We start from the raw sequence: 24,733 nt of genomic DNA, 5'->3' as shown, positions 1-24,733 counted from the left end.
ATAAACTACAACATGGGTTAACCTCAACTGCCTTATGCAAGTGAAAAAAACAGACTCGAAAGCCTGTTGACTCTATGTGATTCTATTTACATGACATGCTGGAAAAGGCCAAAATGTAAGAACCAAAACCAGATCAGTGGTTGCTTTGGACTGAAAGTAGGAGGAAGACTTGACTAAATTCATAAGGGAATTCTTAGGGATGGTGGAACTATTCTGTATCTCAATTATGGTGACAGTTAAATAACTATTTGTTGAAACTCACAGAACTGTATACTTAAAATGGGTGATTTACTATATACAAATTTTATCTCAATAAAGCCAATGTTAAGAAATTTATTATCAGAGATAATGCTAATTATACAAGACCAAAATGGTCAGAAACATACTTTTTCATGAACATGCTAAAGAAAAATACAGTAATGATGGCATAATTTCTTACTCTTTAAGTCTCTTATATGATATTTTTATCATAAGTCTTACAAAGTAATACTGTACAGTATGTTTTGTTTTTATTATCTTAATGGTACGTTAATATGTTTTTTAATGAGACAGCTTATTTAAAATATATTATCCAGTTAGATTTGACACCAAAAGCACAAACAACCGAAGAAAAATTAGATACACTAGATTTCAAAATTTAAAAATTTTGTGCTTCAAAGGACACCGTAAAGAAAATGAAGAGACAACCCTAAGAATAGGAGAGGTATTTAGAAATCATATATGTGATAAGGGACTTGTATTTAAAATATATTAAAAAACATTTACTACTCAATAATTTAAAAATTCCAATTTAAACAGTGGGCAGAGGATTTGATCAGACATTCCCCAAAGAAGATATACAAATGGCCAATAAACATATGAAAAAATGCTCAATATCTTTAGTTATCAGAGAAATGCAAATCAAAATGATTTAACCACCTCACATGGGCTATAACCAAAAAGATAATCTAACATGTGTTAGTAAGAATGTATAGAAAATGGAATCCTTACACACTACTGGTGGAAATGTACAAATCGTACAGATAGTTAGGAAAATAGTCAACAATTTTTCAAAAGGTTAAATACAGGGTTACCGTATGATTCAACGATTCTACTCTTAGGTATATACCCAAGACAAATGAAAACATATGTCCACACAAAAACTTGTATGTTAATGTTCACAGGAGCATTATTCAAAATAGCCAAAAAGCGGAAATGACAGAAATGTCCATCAACTGATAAACAGATGTTTTATATCTATATAATGGAATATTACTTTATAAAAAGGAATGAAGTACTGATATGTACTACAACATGGGTGAACCTCAAAAACATTCTTAAAAGATGTCAGTCACAAAATACCTCATATTGTATGATTCTACACATAGCATGTCCAAGTGTCTAAAAGAGGCAAATCTACCAACAGAAAACAGATTAGAAGTTGCCTAGAGCTGGAGGGGACTGAGAGAAGACTGGGGTACAGTGGCTAAAGAGTATGGAGTGTCTTTTTTGGGGTGATGAAAATGTTCTAAGACTCATCATGGGGACAGCTACACAATCCTTGAATATACTAGAAGCCACCGAACTGTATATTTTAAAAAGGTGATTCGTACTCCATGTGAACTGTATTTCAATAAAGCTATTAAAAATATTCTTATATGGTGAAAGACTTTTTAGTAAATATTAACAAAATAACTGAACAAAAGTGGTGCCCACACAAACATGTAACTTTAATGTTTTATAGTATCTTTAACATTAGGTCCAGAAAGCAAGCAAAATTATTACCTTTTCTACTGAAGACAGCTGTTGCTGTAATCCATCACATTTTTTATTCAGCTCTTCAAAAAGAGTTTTATATTTTTCTGTTTGAGACTGTTGCAAATTAATTGTTCGTTGCTGTCTCACACGATCTTCCTCAAAGTTTTTTATTTGAGACTTTAAATCCTGAATTTCATTTTCCTATATGTAGGAAATTATAGATTATATGAAAAAATACACAAGGTTTGGTATCACAACATAAAGCAGAAAACAAAATGGAGCATCATATGATTTGAGATATTTATATTCACTCCAAAAAGAAAAACAAACTGCATTCCATTTTCATCCTCAAAAACGGAAGTCAGATGTTTTATTTTTATTTAATAGCTTACATTTGTAAATCTTATACAGAAAATTCTAACTGCTAACAAGTATTTAATATTCTTTAGCTCAGAGAAAAATTCAACATCTCAAAATAGAATAAAATTCAGTATTTACATACAATTAATTCAAAATTTAACTGTAAATTACATCTCAATGAATATATTTTAAAAATAATTGAAACTGCTCCTAAAAATCTTTGAATATTAGAGAATTAATTTTGAGAGGCTTTTACCTTTTTATTGCATTCATATACAACATTATCCAATTCCTCCTGCATAACACGGAGTTTGGCCTTTAGAAATCTGTTCTGGGCTTCTGCAGATTTAAATAATTACATTTATTGTCTTTCACTGAATTTAAGATCAGTTGCAAGACAGACCATTATCTTATGAGGAAAAAATGTGGAAGACGGGGAATTTATCAGGAGATCCCTCTCTGAGAACACTAAAGACACTAAACACCCATACTATAAAGATAAATGAAAAATGAATCCACCGATAACAACAGAAAGGAACTGTTCACATCTCAACCTGAAACTGAGTAAAGAAAGGAAAAACAACCAAAAACTCTCCTGAGAATCTGAACCACAAACCAGTACTCACATTAAGTCTGCAGATTGAATGTGTACTTTACCAATATGATTCAAAATACCTCAGTCAGAATTTAAAGGGGTTTCAGGCTGGTAATGTCCCTAGGTGTTTGGCAGAAACAAACATAAAACCTCTCTAGCAAAACTCAACTTCAATCTCAGCCATTGGGATTACAAAATACCAGTGACCATAACACATATCCCGATTTCACAGAAGTTAAAATGTAGTCTATGTGCCTCAGAAGCAAAGTAATACCTTACTGCTTCTCCCACCGTCCCTAAGATCTACCTTTGGTATTTCATTGCTACCTAAAAATCTTTATTCAGTGATATCAGCAATAAATCTTTGATATTTCTAGAACTATATAAATAAATAAAGTGAAAAATGAACTTAAAACTCACTCCATAATTCATTTGATCATTTATCTAAAAAATATCTATTAAGTCTCTATAATGTCCCAGGCATAGTACGGATAAGACAAGCTTTGCCTTCATGGATCTTATCTTGAACGAACACTCAGAATTGTCTCTGAGAAGTCATTAGGATATATCCCAACAGAGCACAAAACATTTCCATACACACTTCCCACTCCAAAGCTCTTCTTACTAAATGCTCCCAGTGTTACCATGGAGCTAATTAATGGTGACTAGCTCTAACCCACCTAGACCTCTTTAGCCTCAAATTTCCCCTCAAGCCTTTCATGTACAGGATAGAAGGGAAATGATACATTTAAAAATGTGTAGTTTGCAGTAGCTGGTCTGCAAAGGAGGAAGGAGGAAGAACGGGAGAGCATGACTTGACCATCTCTTTCTCTCCCCCAACCAACCTCAGTGTCACGAAGGAGACGAATGCTCTCACCTCTGCAGGCCCAGAGCATTAACTTCCCATCCCCATTTCCCTCTGACTTTAGTCTTAGAGAGCAGTATGTGCTACTAAGCTACTTTTGATCTTTTCCTCTTGCCTATATAGCCATTCAGGCAATCATATGGATAAAAGAAAACTCCCCCAGAAGGCGCGATACCTTGGCCAAATAGTCTGGAAAGGGAAGGCAGGGAGGCAACGTGGCAGACAGATGATTCAGCAATAAAAAGGAAGTAGCAATTTAAGGTAGTTTGTACTGGTTCTGTGTATCTAAAAGCAGGAATAATTCTTTTTTTTTTTTTTTTATTTGACAGACAGATCACAAGTAGGCAGGGAGGCAGGCAGAGAGAGAGAGGAGGAGGAGGCAGGCTCCCTGCTGAGCAGAGAGCCCGATGCGGGACTCGATCCCAGGACCCTGAGATCATGACCTGAGCCGAAGGCAGAGGCTTTAACCACTGAGCCACCCAGGCGCCCCATAAAAGCAGGAATAATTCTAACAGGGCCATGGGTGACTGTGTCCTGAAGAACAGTCAAGGTGTGACCACTGTGTCCTTGAAGGCATCTTGACAGAGACATAAAGGCAACTTCCTGCTTCACTTAACTTCTCTTCTGAAAAGTACCCCCAGAAAGCTTAGATAAGTCAGTAAATGTAATAAATTCATAAATAAATTGCTCATTTATGACTAGCATGTAGCAAAATAATCATTACACATATAAATTGTTATGGTTTTCACAGAATCAACAGAATTTTAAAGATAAATCTTATGACTATTTCATACAAACTGCTATATTTCGAAATGAGGAAATTGCTATTATAGAGAGGCTAAGTGGCTTGCCTGAAGTCACAACTATAGTTCAGTACTAACCATGTTCAAATACATGTAATTGTCTTATTCTGTTTATAAATACATGGGTAGTTCCTCACAAATTCAACAGTTCTAGAGGCATTACTGGTAACTAAATTCTGGTTTTAGATGATCTAAACTTAGTATTATTTTTCAAAGTGATATGCAGAGAATGAGTTTATAAGAAAGAAAATTACATTTACTAGAAAACTAATGTGATTATTTTAACTGATGCCACATCAACCATTCATTTATCCTTTGAACATGCAGTAAGTAAAATATAATATCAATAAATGAAAGAAATTCAAAGAAACATTGGATTTAAAAAATTATTTTAATGTGGGGCACCTGGGTAACTCAGTTGGTTAAGCATCTCTTGACTTTGGCCATGATCTCAGAGTTGTGAGATGGAGCCCTGCGTTGGGATCTGCACTGGGCATGAAGCTTGCTTAAAGATTCTCTCTCTCCTTCTCCTTTTGCCCCCCCCAAATTATTTTAATGTTTTCATGATAAGCTATGGGGCATGTTAACCTTAGTTGCAATGTTGTTAATGAAACTGATACCATATAGTCTTTTTTTTTTTTTTTAAGATTTATTAAGGTGGGCAGGGCCATGGGAGAGAGAGAGAGAGAGTCTCAAGCAGACTCCCCCATGAGTGTGGAGTCTAACACAGGGCTCAATCCCAGCACCCTGAGATCATGCCCTGAGCTGAAATCAAGAGTTGGTTCTTAACCAACTGAGCCATCCAAGCACCCTCCATATAGTCTTTTTCATTTTTACTTTTTATAATGGAAAATGTCAAACATATGTAAAAGTAGAGAGATTATATCAATGAAAATAACCACTTTCCCATCACCCATATTCAACAATTATCGACTCAAAACCAATTTTATTTCATCTATAATTCCACTCAGTCCTCCTACCATCATGTCCCACTAGATGATTTTTGAAACAAATCAAGGTATCACAATACATTTTTTAAATGCAAAAAAAAAATTGTTCCTAAATACCTTTTTCTAAGTAACTGTGATATAAGGATAAAAAGAAAAGAAAGCTTACCTATTCCAATGTCGTTACTAACACCACAAAAAATATCATCATCTATACAATCAGGCAAACCTTCTTCCTCGAGTTGCCCTTCAATTTTGCTAATTGTTTTTGCAAGAGAAAAGTCTGAGAAATCCTCTGGAATAGCAACATCATTGGCAGTCTGTACATCAGAGTATTTCAATTTTATACTATAAATAAACACACACATACATATACACATTCATATATTATATATAATGTCAATATATAAAGGAGATAGGACTTTTTTATTCAAATAACAAAGCAGATCAAAATTATTAATTTTAAATTTATGATGAAATCTACAATTGACACTTTGAAGGATGATATTATAAAAGACTTAGTCGACTTTCAATTTTTATGAATCACACAGCTAACAGAGTTAGAGAAGGCTTATGAAGCCAGTTTGTCTAGACATTGCCTCCAAACAAGTAAACATCAAAACTCAAGAGTGCTGAACTTAGCCTCCCAGGTCAAATCCATACTGTCGCTTTTAAATTACACACTGCTCAAGAATAACTATATAAATTGACATTGCTTCTAGCCATCATTCTGCAAACACTGAAGAATAATACCTCTTATGAAAAAAATTTAGAGTAGGGGTGCCTGGGTGGCTCAGTGGGTTAAAGCCTCTGCCTTTGGCTCAGGTCATGATCCCAGGGTTCTGGGATCGAGCCCCACATCAGGCTCTCTGCTCAGCAGGGAGCCTGCTTCCTCCTCTCTCTCTGCCTCCTCTCTGCCTACCTTGTGATCTCTCTGTCAAATAAATAAATAAAATCTTAAAAAAAAAAAAATTAGAGTGAACAGCTATTAGCTCAATCAAAATCAACTTTTTTTTCCACCTAAAGAAACATAGCCCAACCAGAATCAAAGCCAACCAAAAAATTAGATTAGATTTTTTTTTAAAGATTTTATTTATTTGAGAGACAGAGATCACAAGTAGGCAGAAAGGCAGGCAGAGAAAGAGAGAGAGGAGGAAGCAGGCTCCCTGCTGAGCAGACAGCCTGAAGCAGGGCTCGATCCCAGGACCCTGAGATCATGACCAGAGCCAAAGGCAGAGGCTTAACCCACTGAGCCACCCAGATGCCCCTAGATTTTATTTTCTTAACAAGGGAAGAAATATGAAATAAAAGTCACTAGTAAAGGCATTAAGGAATGGGCCAGCCCTAATCATTAAGTTTATGGTTCTGAAAACCTTATTTTTAACTTTTTACTTAAAGCCTAACTTACTTTTACAACACAAGCAAAGCCTTCAGAATTTTGTTCAGAAAAACAATCTTTTATTTAAAAAGTAATTTTGAAGTCTGAAAATAAGATAACCAGTTACGTTAGTTCTCTTTTCTTCTATTTTAGATTTATTTTCTCTTAATAATTGCTTCATTCTTTTTTCCTTCTTTTATTCAAAAAACAAAAAAGTTATTTAGCCAATTAAAAGACACAAACATTAACAAGGATTTTTCTAGGATTATAATGTAATTATCATTTTGGGTAAGTAACACATTTAATAAAAAGAAGCTGGTTGGTATAATACACGGCATGTGTAACCTTCCTTTTTTAGGTCTCCTATTCTAAAGAGCCTCTTGGTCCCCTTTACAACTTAAAATACTAAGAACGGTCTTGAATTATTTCTCACCAAAAACAACAGAATGTAAATTACAATGATATGATAGTCTTACTTAGAGCACACCAGATTATTCTGTATGTCAATATATGCAATAATGTATAGTGTTCTATTAAAAGCTCAAAAAAGTACACTTGTCAGAGAAGGACACCTATGTTCTAGTCTAAGTTGTAAGAAAATATTTAACACTTAAAAATTTGAAATGTGGTGATTTTGCTTAAGAGAAAAACGTAAAACATTTAGTAACTGTTGCAAGACATTTCCGAGTAGAACATATTTTAAATTATTCAATGCAGATAAAATATACACAGTGTAAGATATAAAAAGATCTGGAGAAACCGATAGAGCTTAATAATTAAAATGATGGTACTGTGAATCATCAAACTAAAAAAAGAAAATAATAATTTTAAAACTGTACTATACCTTGAATTTGTTTTTCTTCCTTTATTTGCAGAGCGCAGTTTGTTTGGAACCTTGTTTACTGCATCAACATTTTTGGTCTTTGGCTACATCAAAAGAATTTAAATTACTGATTAATTAGATTCTAATCATTTGTCATGGAAAGCAATTTTGTAATATACAGAACTGTGAGTTTACTACACAGAAGAATTGCTATTTTCATGTTATTAATCAAATTATATTTTAAAGAATCCCAGAAACGTATAGCTGGAAAAGACCTAGATATCACTAGCACCAACAGATTCAATGATAAGGAAAATGAGGCTCCAAAATTCAAGGATATTCCGCTAGCTAGTGAACATTACACCGGATGTTCTGGCTCACAGAATTTAGTTCTCCTCGCTGATTATTCCCCAGACAGACCTGCACATATACTGTTCCCTTGGCTTAGATCCCAGTAGGTGGGGAACTTGTAGATCCCAATTTGCCTAGCACCTGCAAGAGTGTTCTATCTACACACTGTAAATATCTAAATGAATGAATAAACCTCTCAAATTACCTCCTTTGTATAGAAATACTTTTCTTTTTTGGGTGGTGTATGTGGTAAATTTGGGCTTCAGAGAGAAAACTAAAAATGCTTAGGTTACAGATTCATTTTACTTATAATTTTTTCTAATACATATCCAAATTGCTCAGTGAAATTATGAGACAAAAAAAGCATTCAAATTTATTTTATGAGCAACATGGAGGCATCTAAGTATCAAGGCTTATACTCTATTTCTATAGTCATACTCTTCCGTTTTATTCTAAGAAAAGTCTAAAAAATAACCTAAATTCTACAGAATGTAATTATATTTACGGAAAGTTTAATTTTTTAAAAACATTTTATTTATTTATTTGAGAGCCCACAAGCAGATGGAGCAGGAGGTAGAGAGAGAGGGAGAAGCAGGCTCCCCACTGAGCAGAGAGCCCAGTGCAGGGCTTGATCCCAGGACCCTGGATCATGACCTGAGCTGAAGGCAGAGGCTTAAACAACTGAGCTACCCAGGTGCCTCAAAAGTTTGATTTCATACCTTAGTTTCTGAATGCAGATGAACTATCCCTTCAGACAACAGATCTCTACAGACCAAAAATAAACATTATACATTAATAATAGATGTTACTAAACACAGACACAATAAAATTCAACAGTAATTATATCTAAAAGGGAAAACAGACAACTAGCAAGTAGACGTTGCTATGATTCTAGTTATGCACATGTTAATTAATTTTGATAAGTGTCACAAACAACAAAAGTTTTTTGGTTAAATAATTCACTTTTGAGAAGATATACCATAATATGAATATTTTTGTAGGGAAATAGAGCACAAATTTTGACAAATAAAAATCATAAGGAGTGATTATTGGTAACCCACAGGGATTATCGATTTTACAAAATGATTCACTACAAGGCTTTTAGTGTGAGCTCATCCAATGTTATCCTTTGTTAAATGTATTAAATAGGTGGTCACTGTCTGTTTTCCCCATTACACTGTGAACTCCATGAGGGTAGGAATCATGTCTGCCTTGTTTGCTCTATGCCTAGTACTTGGCATGGTACCTAGCATATGAGCTCTTAAACTGTGACTATTTGTTAAATGCATGAATAAATGTATCTAAAATACAACTCACTTTTTTAACATTTCACATTCCTTTTTTATTGAAGTGTAATTGACATACAATAGCCTATTAGTTTCAGTTGTATGTCATAGTGATTCAGTATTTTTCTGTATTACAAAATGGTCCCCACAACAAGTCTAGTTACCATCTCTTACCATACAAAGTTGTTATAGTATTACTGACTACATTCACTGGACTGTACATTACATTGCCATGACTAACTCATTACTGGAAGTTTGACCTCTAAAATACACTCATTTTTATGCAGTTTTCAAAATATGTTTTTATTTAAAACAAAGAGTGCTTATGGGGTCTTGCACTTTATGGCCCGTGGGCTGAATCCACCCACAACCATTCATTTCACATCATATATGGCTGTTTTCTCACTGCAACAGCAAGGTTGAGTAGTTATGACAAAGACTGTAAAGCCCACAAATACAAAAATATTTATTATCTAGCTCTTTATTGGAAGAGTTGCCTACACCTGATCGATTGTCTTGACTATCCCTATTACATGTATTAGTATTTCTGAAAACCTACCATGTTACTATCTATTGCTGCTATTAAAAACCAAAAAACCAAAACCAAAACAAAACAAAACAAAAAAACTCCATCATATCCCCTGAGAATTCATAACCATAATAAGGACACAAAAACAAAATTACTTTCCATCATATGCCACCTACTCAACTAGTAATACATCAGTTATTTCAATATTAAACACAAACAGATACTTAGAGAATATTATATACAACATTTTAAAGAACTAGAAATAGCTCTGGAAAGAAAAAAAGACGGCTTTCAAAATACCTTAAAATTACAGACTTCATCATTCTCACATACGACATTAAAATGTTACCAAATCTCTGCTCAGCAGGGAGCCTGCTTCCTCCTCTCTGCCTGCCTCTCTGTCTACTTGTGATCTCTCTCTGTCAAATAAACAAAATTTTAAAAATAAAATAGAAAAATAAAATGTTACCAACTTTTCTACAAATTTTAAGGGTCCTCTTTAATGGCCTTCAGATCAAATTAATATTTGCCATTTCCTTACTTTTCTGCATCTTCCATCTCCCGTCCCCGATACACATACGTATCAGCCAAAAGACATTTAACGGTTATCAGTCTCGCTCAGGTTTAGGAAAGTGACATTATTTTGTCAGTGTATTTCCATGAATAATGAACTAAAACACTGTATTCTACCTATTTTTGTTACACTTCTCCAGGAAAGGTTTGTGTGTAACATAGCAAATGATTTGTGTGGTAAATCTTGCTTCCAGCAGACTGAAGGATATGTATATTATGCTATTAGGAAACTAAATTCTGGTTTCTGACCATATTGTTTGGCAGAGTAACCTTGGATGTTGAAGACTTATTATAATATATACTGCCTGACCACCATCATTTACACGAATGATTGTTCTGAGCTAAAATGGATTGCCTCTTTACAAAATTACCTCCCATCTTCAGCAATTTCCAACTAATAGTCAAGGGACATGTTTCACGTGGTAAAAGCCAGCTGTTCAAATAGTAGCATTTCTTTAAAAAGCCACCTGATCAAGGTAAACAGAGGTGTCATCACCACTTCGCACTTAAGGAAAATTTAGTGAAAGGAAACCAACAGATTTATTTTTATGCTTGTGAAATCAGTCTCTCACTTGCTTCAACAGAATCTAGGGATTAACTGTTGTTACCATCATTTCAGTCTTTCAGTTTACTTGATAAAAGCTGTGCCTAATCTTTGTAATCCAAATTTTGGAATTTTGATAATTGCTAAACATCATTTATCATAAAATATGAGAAAGCATTACATGTAATAAGGATATGTAGTTTCATGTGTATATATCAAATGACATAAAAAATGTAAACTACACTCTTTTTAGATTTACAGTTCTATAAATGTTTTTAAAGATTTATTCATTTTTAGAGAGCAAGAGAGAACATAGGTAGGGGGAGGGGAAGAGGGACAGAATCTTTCAAGCCGACTCCCCACTGAGCAAGGAGCTGGATGAGGGGCTCAATCCCACAAGCCATGAGATCATGACTGAGCAGAAACCAAGAGGACATGCAACCGACTGAACCACCCAGGCACCTCTACAGTTCTATAGACTTTTTTTAAGGTTTTATTTATTTGTCAGAGAGAGTGAGAGAGACGAGACAGAGGGAACACAAGCAAGGGGAGTGGCAGGCAGGGGGAGAAGCAAGCTCCCAGATGAGCAAGGAGTCCAATGTGGAACTTGATCCCAGGACCTGGGATCATGACCTGAGCCGAAGGCAGGCACTTAACCCACTGAGCCATCCAGGCATCCCAAACAGTTCTGTAAATTTTAACAAATTTCATGGTCATGTAGCCACCACAACAACCAAGATAAAGAATATTTCCATCATCTCCAAAAGTTCCGTTGTGACCCTTTGTAGTTAATTTCCTCCCCTCCATCACACACAGCCACTAATCAGATTCCATCCCTATAGTTTTACCTTTTCCAGAATGTCAAATAAATGGAATATGGGGGGAAAAAAGAGAGGCAACCCAACCAGAGAATAGACTTCTAATGCTAGAGAACATACTAATGGTTATTGGAGAGGAGGAAGGCAGGGGGATGGACCAAATGGGTGATGGGTATTAAAGAGGGCACTTGTGGTTGAGCACTGAATGTTGTATATGTGATGAATCACTGAATTCTACACCTGAAATTAATATTACACTGTACGCTAACTGGATCTTAAATAAAAGCTCTAAAAAAAAGACAAAACAACCCTCGAAAATAATGGAATCACACAGTACACATATGTTTTAATCTGTCTTCTTTCACTTAGCTTCCATGTTGTCGCTGCATCAGTAGTTCACTGCTTTTTACTGCCAAGTAGTTCCGTTGCATGGATATACCATAATCTGCTTATCCTATCTGTTCACCACTTGATAGCTGAGCTGTTCCCAGTTTTTGGCAATTATGCATAAAAGCGCTATAAACATTCGCATACAGGTTTTCACTTGGACATGTGTCTTCACTTCCCTTGGGTAAATAGCTAAAAGGGAATTGCTAGATCATATATATGCAGTACTTTTGAGTAAATAATGTCCCAATATTTCAAGTATGAGCTAAATACACTGCTGCTTAAGTAACACATTTCTTTTTGTTTGTAAGCCCCGTAAGGTGTTAAACGTTCTATCCTGTTACAGCCTGCTGCTTCATCTTAGAAGACTGGGAGGACCTACAGCTGTTTTGAGATTTAAACAGTCACAGTTCCAGTCTATCATTCAAAGTTCATTGGTGGGCAAAACTCCCCCCAAAACTACTGGATTTCATAGCTGATTCCGGTCAGTTCCATGTGCCATTACTCCAGCCGCAGTTCCTTCCAAAACTATATTTCTTTATACTGAATACCTCACCCACTTTAATAATGGCTTACTTTGAGATTGTCAGGCTTCTATAGGGAGACTATACCTTTAGGCAGAGCTTTGCCTGGAGCCATTTTATCAAATTGGAAGTTTCACTAGGTGCCATTCAAAATGATCCTTGTCCTGAAGAACCTTAATCCATTATAAAGTTTTATTAATAGCATTAAGACCACATCTTTAGTCTCATCTTTGCTTCAAGGCTGAGCTTTAATAGACTTTTGTTCCTCAAAGACATTCTCAATTTTATCTCATAATTTTTTTGGTTGAAAAGCAGATAATCCTCCAAAGCAAGGGTAATCAAGACCGTGTGGTACTGGCATAAGAACAGATATATAGATTAATGGAATAGAATTGGGAGTCCACAAACAAAACCACATGCCTCTGGCCAGCTGACTTTTGACAAGACTGGCAAGAGCATTCAGTGGGGAAAGAATACAACTAATAGTAACAGCACATACTACTAATATTCTGTTTTCCAACCTCTTTCCCTGAGAGCACAAGTTCATTTGACACCTGTCCTGCCTTTACCAAAGGTGGCAATTTTACTAAACCCATTGCCATGACATTAATAGTGCTTCTCTACCTTTCCTGCCTCCAGGGTCAGTTTCCTTCCTGGCTACAACCTAACTACAAAGCTAAAGCCACACTTTCCAAGTTTTTGTCATATGGCACCTGATTCTCAATACCAGTTGCTCTATTATTAGGATAAGTAGGAAATCAACCCCCAAATTTCAGTGGTAGTAAAGAGGGGTAGAGAGCCCTTTTTTCCCATAAGTGCCACATGGTCACCCAGAGACCAGGCTGGGAGGTTTCATCAACTACATTTTCACTGATCATGGCTGAGAAAGAGTCAGCTGGAGGTTCAAAATACAACTCCTATCTGCTGGCTTGGAAGAGAATAATCTGACTTTAGCTCATAGTAAGAGACTTAGAATGTTGACTAAACACCATTGCCTGTGCTGTTATTCACACAGATCCTTTGTTTCCCTAAATACATCTTGATACCCTATTTTTTGGGAAGATTTTATTTATTTATCAGAGAGACAGCCCAAAGAGGAGGCAATGGCAGGCAGAGGGAGAAGCAGGCTCCCTGTCGAGCAAGGAGCCCGATGTGGGACTCAATCCCAAGACCGGAGAATCATGATCTGGGCCGAAGGCAGACATTTAACTGACTGAGCCACCCAGGCATCCTGACTCCTTTTTTTTTTTTTTTTTTTTTACATACCTGAAGTTCACATGAAATTCAAGAAAGAAAAGATCTATTTTATTTTTACTAACTTATTTTTATCTAATTTTCATATGGAATTTTAAAAGAAAGGTAGTATAATATTTAAGAACAGGTTCAGAAATCTTTACCAACTATGGTTTGCATCTCGGTGAAATCACGTATAATCTATATATCCTTGGGCAAGCTACTGAGCTTTGCTAAGCTCCAATTTCCTCATTTGTAAGATGAAGACAATAATATTTGTATCAAAATAATACTTTGAGGACTAAATGACATAAAATAGGTAAAGGGTTTACATCATGTCTGGTTCATATAAGGCTCGATTTTATTAGTATATTATATATTACATTATTTTTCAAAATATAGATTTCTAATACATGCAAAAAAGACTTTACATGACAAAAGATCCACATATATCATCCAAAAATGGTGTTTTGAGAATTTAAGTTACTTACCTTAAACTGCAATTCTCTTCCTTTTCATAGGATTTAATTTGTGTTGAGACTGGTCTTGATTGTACTTCTTGGTGATCTCTCTAGTTAAATGAATAAAGATAAATCATATAGAGAGAAACCACAAAACCAGGATATCGTCAAGTCCCTTTCTGATCATTAATCATTTCAGAGTTGTCCACAGCTTCCATGAAATCAAGGCGTAGAACTCAAATGCTATGTATGGTATGAGTATAAGGTCTGTAACAATGTAGTTTCACCTTTCATTCATTCTGAATTCAGAAAGTCAATTCTAAGGGAAAAATGTATCAATACCTTTATCTGATCTTATCAACCTCCTGCTTGCCCACTACATCAGTCTTCCAATTTGTGTTAACACGCAAAGGAAATTGGGCTCACAGGAAATTAGAGCATAAATTCATTTAATGAGTGGAAAAACTTGTCTCAAATTGGGCAAAGCTCAATTTTTTTTTTTAGAGAGAGAGAATGCACTTGGATGGGGGCAGAGGGGGAGGAGCAGAGGGAGAGAGAGAATCTTAAGGCTCCACACCCGGTGCAGAGGCCAACGCAGGGCTGGATCTCATGACCCTGAGATTATGACCGGAGTAGAAATCAAGAGTCAGATGCTTAACTGACTGAGCCACCCATGCCCCAGAGCGTCAATGTGAAGACCATGAAGCACTAAAGCACCAAGAGCACTAAGAGTAAAAGCTTTTGGCAATGATACTGAAGTGAACTGAAGTGAAAATGAGTGAACAAAAATTCAATGCAGCAAAGTTATATCCATTAGCTTCCATGGGGCAGGAATGTCCTCTCCCCTTACCCAACCCTTCCCAGGCTTCTACCCTACTCTTTTAGGAAATGGAAAGGGAAGTGCATATATGCATCTATTCATATATTCATATTCAATCTGTAATAATTCATTGACCTAAAAATTTATGCTTTGGGCACTTTAGAAAGCTAAAAAGCTAGCACTCATAGGAAATAAATAATAATCGCACATTCACTTACTATTACTTCCTCAGCTTGTCGGACCAGATCAGCTGTTTTTGCCTCTAATTCTGCATTCAAACGCCTAAAAGCAAAAAATAATTTAGTATTTGGGATATACTGAAGATTCTAACAAAAATAAAAGTAATTAAATTTCAGTAACTACACTTTAACTGATCAAGAAATGCCAAAACATACACATGACATTTTTACTCTAAAATTACCATTACTATTAGAACACTTACCTCCAACTCTTCATGATCTTTTGTGGTAGAAATTCAAACACTAACTCTTGGCCTCTCTCTGGCCCTCACTTCAGGTGTAATGATTTATTTGGGTAGAATAAATTGGGTGGGTTGAATTCAGTTCCACTATTCATCTTCATGGGATTAACTCCAAATGGGGACAGGAATGAGGCAGGATGGGGGAGAGGCCTGCTTTGGTCTGGGGGTGTTGCTGCAACTGGGGAGGTAAATCTGGGGTTTAGTAAGCAGGGCTAATGTGGCTCACATCTCAGTTACACACTTCAGTATCAGCTTCAGAAACAAAGGTGCTTGTTTGAACTGCCACCTGCCACTCCTTTTCCTCCCCCTATCTATTTGGAATCTGGCAAAGAACAGGAGTACTATATCGCACAATTTGAATGGAAGAATGGCAGTATCACTAAAGGAAATGGTTTTTAAAGATAAAATTGCTCATAATCCTATCACCATCATCTAAATGTTTCTATTTTTCATATCCCTTCTAATTTTCACCTATACTATGTTTTCCCATACAAATATAGAAGGAATTGTTTAGCTCTACATAATCTACAATACATGCATTAAACAGCTACACAATATTGTAATGAGTTGCACTTAATATAATGTACTCAACTGTTCCTACTGTTAAAGTCCTTTTTTCACTTTTAAAGGTTAACACGATAGTAAACATCTTCAACAGCATAAAACTTTTGAGTTTTACTCACAGCTCACAACTCTAGACCATCTAGGCTCTTTTAAAATTATATGAAGGGAACATATGGAGCAATTTTTAAAACATCTTCTTGTTTTACTTAAACAGGTGATTCAGAAGTAACAAAAATCACTGACAATCCCCACTCCTGGGGGAAAAAAAAAAGTAGCACTACATCCCTTCTTAAAACAGTCTAATGTTCTAAGAAATATTTTGTATCTTAGGATGAGTTAATCAAAAGAAAAATATTTAATAAAGACTTGAAGTTGCAGTTAATATGCCATTACTTTATTTTTCGTATTTCCTTAACAAGAATCACGAGAACTTAAATAGAAGCTTCTAGTCAATACAGTATTCTGAGGTGACGCAAAACACTATTCTGCTCCAAACCGATGGACGTGTTGGATAAAATGTAATGTAGGAAATACTGCTAAGCTCCAGCTCAGGCAAGGGAAATACCCTGGCACTAAAAATAAAGCAGCAACTCAAAGTGAGAGCAGTAAACAGGAACAGAAGCCAAAAGTATCTAACAGCTAAAAACTGATGCATGTGTGGGAGTCATGAAAGGCTACACCTGTGAAACACAGACTACAAAAAACACTACCCATAACCTTAGGTAAACGGAAATGAAACTGGAGCCATGGGTGGAAAAGACTCTTGTGAGTAAACACAGCGAATGCATTTACTCAGATGGTATAGGGACCCTGTGCCAAATTTTAGTACAGAAAGCCACACCAAAACCAGTGAAAACTCTGATAAGCTAGGAAAAGTAAATGTGAAATCAACCTACAAGGACACTTACCTAGAATATATGGAACTCTCTCAGAAAGCAAAGCCTGCTAAAAATGACTTCACAAAGACAACAAATTGCATAAAGAAAGGAATCACTGAGGCAGAGAATTAGTAGACACAACAAAATTTAGACGATAGTAACAGAATCATCTAAATCTAAAAACTAAATCTAAAATCTATTTTTAAAAGATTTTTAAATCAACATTTTTCATTTGCCCACTCCCCCAAAAGCAGGAATAGAAACCATTAGGCAAGAAGAACTATTTATTACAAAAGAACACTGAATTTAGAAAAGAACCAAACAGAATCACATAAATGAAAAACAATCATTGCACTTAAAAACTCAAACTCAAACTCAATGGTACACTGAACAATACCATGAACTGGAGAGGAAATGAGTGAGAAGACAGGAGAAAATTCACCTAAAGGAGATAGAGAAACAAAAAGATAAAAAAAAACAAAAGAGAGGTTAACATGCATTTAAGAAAGACGTAGGACAAAGACAGATGTCTAATTACCTAATAGAAGTTGCAGAAGGAAATTCCATAAAAGGAGGGAATGTCAATAATGAATACTGAGAGTTTTCTTAAATTGAGGAAAGATATGAATCTCAAGTAGAATTAAGAAAACAGGGGCGCCTGGCTGGCCCAGTTGGTAGAGCATGTGACTCTTGATCTTGGGATTGTAGGTATGAGCCCCACACTGCGTGTAGAGATTACTTAGAAATTACATCTTTAAAAAAGAGAGAGAAAGAAAGAAAACAAGCACACATCTGTATACATCATAGTGAAATTGCAGAGCTTCAAGGACAAAAATAATCTTCAAGTTACCAAAGGAATTATTATAAAAGAACCAAGAAAAATAGTCTACTGGCATTATGTTCTAAAAACGTAAGACGGTTTTTCAACATCTCTAGATTCCAATGGACAAATAAGTGTTATCTTTAATGGACTGAGAAGGAAGAAAACAGACCATTTAAAATCCTACGTGCAGCAAAACTCATTGAAAAATAAATGTCATGTAACAAAATTTTCAGAAAAGATGAGACTCAGAAGTAATGAAGGGTCTACATTTCAGGAAGGAAGAAGCTGAACCTGCAAAAAAAATCATGATGAGGAAAAAAACTGAAAATATGATAAATCCAAATTAGTACATAATATAAAAATAACGTTAATGATAACCTGGAGAGTAGGAGTATTTAAAAGAAACAGGAAGTAAATCATTACCTAACCTAACAGATGGGAAAACCAAGTTAAAGTATTTTAAGGGCCTTCCAAACCAGAAAAAGAAAAATAAAAACATAATAAAAATTCCTTCAATCCAACAGAAGACAGAAAACAATAAACAAAGAAAAGGGGTAGTAAAAAGAAACAAAAAATAAGATGGCTCAAATAACTTTAAATTAATAACCCAATAATATAAATAAATTCACCTATCAGAGGCAGAAATGATTAGACAGGACATAAAAAGGATGCTGTTAATGCTAAATGACTAAGAAGCTTGAAAATAAAGGAATAAAAAAAATGGCTCTGAATAGTAAGGAAAAGAAGAATTCATCTAGAAGATTTAAGTAAATCAAACAATATAGCATCCAAGCAAAAATGGACACAATTATAAAGAGAATGTTTTAAACTACAGTTATAGTTTATTTTAATTCACCTCTAACAGGAATCATCAGAGCTAGCAGGGAAAAAGGTGAGGATACTGATGTTATGGACAGCCAAATTAATTAGCTTGAGCTAAGAGATTCATCAAATAGTAAATATCCTTCCTATGAAGAATACGTGAACATTTACAAAAATTGACTATGTACTGCTCACAGGTTTCAATATATTTTTAAAAATCAGTAGTAAATATTCTCTGATCATAATGCAATTAAAAACAAATTTAGAATAAAAAAATATAACAAGCAAATACCCAATATGCTTGGGAACTAAAAAAATTCCTAAATAACCACAACAAAAATCATAAAATATTTAAAACTAAATAACCACAAAAGAAATACATATCAAAACAGTTCCTGAAATACAAATAAGCTGTAGTTGGAGAGAAATTTACAGAAATTAAATGTATTTATTAAAAAATAAGAAAAAACTAAAAAACAAAATAAAAGTAAACTAAATATAAATTAAATTAGAACTAATCTAAAAAGTAAGAAAAAAAAATCCACCATAGTTAGAAGAGCTAAAGACCAATGAAGTTTTAAAAAATTACATAGATTAGCAACAAAATCAAAAGCTAGTTCTCTGGAAAGACCAATAAAATAAACCTTCAAGCAAGGTGGATAAAAAGACAAAAATAAATAATACTGGAAAGCTTCAAAAAGATGTGTATAAGGTTACAGGCAAGACTTAAAACTTATAAGGTACACACACACACACACACACACACAGGAATATTAATCAGCCATAAAAAAAGAATGAAATCTTGCTCTTTCCAAGATCTGGATGGAGCTAGATAGTATTGTGCTAAGTGAAATTAAGTCAGTTAGAGAAAGACAAATACCACATGATTTCTCTCATATGTGGAATTTAAGAAACAAAACAAATAAGCAAAAGGGAGAAAAAGAGAGAAAGAGAGAGAGAAACCGAGAAACAGATTCTTAACCAGAGAGGAGGGGGTGGGAGGATGGGTGAAACAGGTGATGGGGATGAAGTGACCTACATGAAGTGGACATTTTTCTAGAAAACTATCAAATAACCAAAATTTATTCTGGAAGCACTAGTACATTTAAACAAATGAATAATCTTTAATTAAACTGAATTGATAGGCAAAAAAATTCCATCAAAAAAAATACATCAGGGACACCTGGGTAGCTCAGTTGGTTAAGCGTCTGCCTTTGGCTCAGGTCATGATCCCGGGGTCCTGGGATCGAGTCCCACATCGGGCTCCTGCTCCATGGGGAGCCTGCTTCTCCCTCTCCCTCTGCCTGCAGCTCCCTCTGCTTATACGGTTCCTCCCTCTCTCTCTCTCTCTCTGTCAAATAAATAAAAATCTTCAAAAAATTTTAAGAAAAATAAACAAAAAAACCCCCATCATACTCAATTTCACAATTTTAACCAAAAGGTAGATAATCTCTGATTATAAAAAGCTTCCAAGAACAGAAAAAATCAAAAAGGAAAACTATTCAGTTATTTCATGTGGCTAGGATAATACTGATATTAAAATCAGAAGGAAAAGAACAAGAAAGAAGTATAAGGCCAATCTCACTTTTGTTCAAAGATGCAAAAAACCTACATAAAGTTATAGCAATCAAATCCAGCAGTCTTTAAAGGAAAATTAAAAATCTGCTTGGTAGTTCAATATATTAAAACACTAAATGTGTGTGTGAGGGAGAGGGCATTTAATCACCTAAATTAATTTGGGAAAAAAGTTTTGATGAGATTTAACATTCATTCAAAATAGGAATTAAAGGAAATAATGTCCTTAAACCTGATAAAAGAATCTAGCAGAACCCTACATCAAATACAGTGATAAATTAAGTGGGCTCCTTAAAATCATAACAAAGATAAGGATGCTCACCATCAGTTTTTCTATTCCATACTGCAATGGAGGTCCTAACTAAAATGAGAAAAAAAGAAGATGCATGAGAAACTGTCAAGAGATAACACTATCATACTTTGCATATGATGTAACTGCCATTATAAAAAAATGCAAGCTGGGGTGCCTGGCTGGCTCAGTCGGTGGAGCATGCAACTTTTGGGGCACCTGGGTGGCTCAGTTAGTTGAGTGTTTGACTCTTGGTCTCAGCTGAAGTGTTGATCTCAGGGTTATGAGTTCAAGCCCCGTGTGCTTAATGGGGAAAAAAAGCCATTCATTACAGCCACAAAAACTATAAGACACTTTGAAACAGATTATATATGTGACAGCTTCATGTAGTAATATAAAATATTAAAGGACATAAAAAAAAAAAACCTCACCCCTGTGTAAATGGAAATGTATCATATTCATGAAAGGAAAGATTCAATAGCACAAAGATGCCACTGCTCTGCAAATTAATCTATAAATCCAATGTAATTGGCATTTATGGGCGTGGGGTTATAGGGAGGGGTGGGGCTTGCCCTACCAGCTATCAGGACATTTAAAACAGATGTCACATAATCTTACTGTTTAGCTTTCAGGTTTTAGAACATAGGCATGAAACATGGAAAACCTACTGACTGGAGCCATCAGCATATTCTGTAGTCTATCCTCTCAGATAGTGATTATTTCCTCCAAATATTCGACAAGAGCTGATTATAGAAGATTTTGGATTGGGATTCCCAAGAAGCGCTGTGTTCTGCTGAATGAAGACATCCCATGTATGCTTACTACCAAGAACATGTGGCTTAATACTCTTTTATTAACTCATTTCTGCCTACAAGAATGGCCAGACATTTTACTCTTCTGCATGGCACAGAAGTAGTCTACAGCTTCAGGCTGAGCCTGGGAGCTCCTATGTTCATATATGCCTCAGATCTGCACACCCAAGTAAAGATAACAGAACAAGTAACAACTGGCCACCTTTACCACCAAATGATTTCTGCTGAACTAGAACAGCTTCTGTAGATGTCTTTAAGACGATTTTAAGCAGGACCATAACAACACACCAGAGCAAAATATACCCTTAAGTAAGTAAATGATTTAACCTAACCAGTGCAGGCATTTGGTGCTATCTGGTATATGGTAAAGAAAATAACCATTTGTGGTTGGGCAAGCTAATTCAGACTTGTGCAAGGACAAGAGATCAGTTGCTTAGGGACACTTTTGAGCTGGGTTAATAGACTCATTTTATTAAATAGAAGAGAGTGATTATTTTCCTATTTGCTATGGCAAATTAACAAGTGCCTAGTTTATCAAAAGACAGTACAGTTCCATTTTAACTTTAAATATGCTTTAGTTTTATAAAATAAGATAAAAGCAGAAAGGGAAGCAAACCATAAGAGATTCTTAAATATAGAGAACAAATGGGTTTGCTGGAGGGGACGGGCTAGGTGGGGGATGGGCACTAAGGAGGGCACTCGTTGGGATGAGCATTAGGTGTTATGTGTAAGTGATGAATCACTAAATTCTATTCCTGAAAGCAATACTACACTGTATGTTAACTAACTTGAATTTAAAAAAGAGTAAACTGGGCCCCTCGGTGGCTCAGTGGGTTAAAGCCTCTGCCTTCGGCTCAGGTCATGATCCCGGAGTCATCAGACCGAGCCCCGCATCGGGCTCTCTGCTCCGCAGCGAGCCTGCTTCCTCCTCTCTCTCTGCCTACTTGTGTCTATCAAATAAATAAAATTTTTTTTTAAAAATTAAAAAAATAAAAATAAAAAAGAGTAAACTGGTCAGAAAATAAAAATAAATATGTTTTAAGTATAGATCATGTGGTAACTTTATGTTAAACAATATGAAGTAGTGCTACAATGTTTCTCAAATTTTAATTTAAATTAGGTAAATTATAAAGAAAATGAGTTGTTAAGGGTATTTTATAAGGGTATATGCCATGACAATAGACTTGGCCTCTGGCTTGAAGAATTTACAGACCAGTGGAGGAAACAGACAAAAAGTACACTAACAAATTAATGTGTAACCATTATGCTAACTGCAAAGAATACGAACTCAGTAAAAAAGAGTAACTAGGAAGCTTAACATAATTCAGGAAGACCACGCTTAGCATTACAGGTGGAAGGCTTGAGTATGACTGCCCTCAAGGGAAAAGCCTGAGAAACTTAGGCCTGTGAGGCAAAAAAGAGAGGGCACCAGATCAAACAAGACACAGGAGTCAGATCTAACAGACTTACTAAAGTGCAGCGGGGAACCACTGCAAAGTTTCAGGCAAAGGACTGACTTGATCAAATTAAATGATTACTCTGGTTTCTGTGTGAAAACTGTGGGATGAAGAGGGAAATCGTCCAAGAATGAAAGCACGTGTTGTCAGAATAGGTGTAATTACACTGAGAGCAGAGAAGGAAAGAACAACCTCCTAACACCACCAATGTGGAGAGAACGGGAATTCCAACTGCACTGAGAAGTACGCTTTCAGTTTAGAAACCAAGCCTAGGAGAAAGTCACAAAATTAAACTTCCAAGAGGTCCCAATTAAATGGATTTTCTTAAACTAGAAACTAAACTATTTGGCAATTCCTGCTAGCCAAATCACCTCTAGCAGTATCATTTTGCTGATGAACATGTTTACTTGGGCTAAATTTTCACCCCTTTCAAACACCTAGGAAGTTAGCTAAGAAAAGATGAAGACGAGCGAACGGGATGTTGAAAGGAGAATGGTGAACAGTGAGTGAACCAAAAAACCCAGTCAGTCACCACGAAAGTACTTGTAAGCAACCTCATTTGGGTAAAAGAAAGAAGGAAAAACTGAACGGCCTAATTTCTTACTTATATTCTTCCTCCCTGGCAAGGAGGTCCGGTCCAGACGCTGCAGGTTGCTGAACGCGCGGCGGGAGCGGAGCGCCTGAAACGCTCCGTCTCTGTAAAAGAGAAAGAGACTTTCAGACCCGAATTTAAATGAGGTTCCGCGTTCTCTGGCGGGCTAAGAAGCTAGTCGCTCCCCCGGAGTCTGTTTGAACTGACCCGAGGACCAACACTTCGCCCCGCCATCTTTCGGGACCATGGACCCTGTAACCGAGGCAACGAGCGCATCTTCCCGCGAGACTTATCACATCCCGCCCAGCACAGCGCCTTGAGCGCAGACTCCAGGCTCTCCTGGGCTCTCGGCGGAAAGCGGCCTGAGGATGGGGTGGGGCCTGAGGGCAGGGGAGTGGGCGGACCGCGCGCGGTGGTGGGGGGAAGGGGACTGTGGGCGGAAAGGGAGACCCCAGCTGTGCGCTGCCCCAGTAACCAGAGAAGCCTAACCGGTGCTTCCACTTAGATTTTTTTTTTTTTTTAAAGATTTTATTTATTTGACAGAGAGATCACAAGTGGGCAGAGAGGCAGGCAGAGAGAGAGAGGGAGGAGGAAGCAGGCTCCCCGCAGAGCAGAGAGCCCCATGCGGGACTCGATCCCAGGACCCCGAGATCATGACCTGAGCCTGAGCCGAAGGCAGAGGCTCAACCACTGAGCCACCCAGGTGCCCTCTCCACTTAGAAATTCTTAAAGCTTGGGTTGGAAAGGTTTCAACCAAGGCAGGCAGGTTCGTTTCTAAAACTCTGTAAGAAGCTAGCTAGTAAAGCCTCTACTCTTGTGCTTTTCCAAATTTACTGACCACTTCGACCTCCATCTGTTTTTGTTTGTTTGTTTGTTTGTTTTTAACGAACTCTTCGTTGGAATTCTAAGTTTTAATTTCTCACATTTATTTATAGCATGATTAAAGGCTCGGTCTCTCAAATCAGTCATCCTAAGTTCAGGTTGTAGGACCTAACAAGGTCCTGGCTCTGCCACTTACTAGTTGTTTAGTCTTGGGTAAATCACTCTGTATCTTGGCTACTTCACCTACAAAATGGGGGTAAGAATAGTGACCGTCTCATAGAGTTACTAGGAGAAGTGAATTCATGATTAGGATTGTGGCTGAAACACAGTAAGTGGTTAAATTTCCCAGCTCTTTTGGGATAAAATTGAGAGTTCAGAAGTAAACCTTCACATTTAGGGTGTTAGCCTTAAAAGATAAAACTGTTTTATTTTACCAGGAAAAATGGGTTTATTTGGGAATAGCAGAGAATTGCAATCTGGAACAAGTAAGCTGAAGCAGAACTATAGTCCAAGTCCACAGAACAAAAGCGAGAACTGCTCTCATACAGGAAAGGGGGATGTTGAGAAAGCTATTATAAACAACA

The 24,733-nt window shown here is 36.2% G+C and overlaps 1 protein-coding gene across 1 annotated transcript in view; it reads right to left on the bottom strand.

Annotated features, from left to right (window-relative positions):
- LOC111153208 (testis expressed 9) overlaps nt 1–23,603 on the bottom strand; it is a 59,817-nt gene extending 36,214 nt beyond the window's left edge. Inside the window, exons 1-9 of the mRNA XM_022512088.1 lie at nt 23,535–23,603; nt 23,340–23,431; nt 15,253–15,316; nt 14,245–14,324; nt 8,579–8,624; nt 7,530–7,612; nt 5,477–5,655; nt 2,354–2,436; nt 1,765–1,938 (exon numbers count right to left, since the gene is read on the bottom strand). Coding sequence (XP_022367796.1) covers nt 1,765–1,938; nt 2,354–2,436; nt 5,477–5,655; nt 7,530–7,612; nt 8,579–8,624; nt 14,245–14,324; nt 15,253–15,316; nt 23,340–23,431; nt 23,535–23,603 — 870 coding nt within the window. The remainder of the gene's footprint in view (nt 1–1,764; nt 1,939–2,353; nt 2,437–5,476; nt 5,656–7,529; nt 7,613–8,578; nt 8,625–14,244; nt 14,325–15,252; nt 15,317–23,339; nt 23,432–23,534) is intronic.
- Between the last annotated feature and the right edge of the window lie 1,130 nt (nt 23,604–24,733).

Source organism: Enhydra lutris, unplaced genomic scaffold, assembly GCF_002288905.1.
Source record: "Enhydra lutris kenyoni isolate GAN:26980312 unplaced genomic scaffold, ASM228890v2 scaffoldscaffold31, whole genome shotgun sequence".
NCBI classification, from domain to species: domain Eukaryota; kingdom Metazoa; phylum Chordata; class Mammalia; order Carnivora; family Mustelidae; genus Enhydra; species Enhydra lutris.
This window is presented reverse-complemented; position numbering and strand designations above follow the sequence as displayed.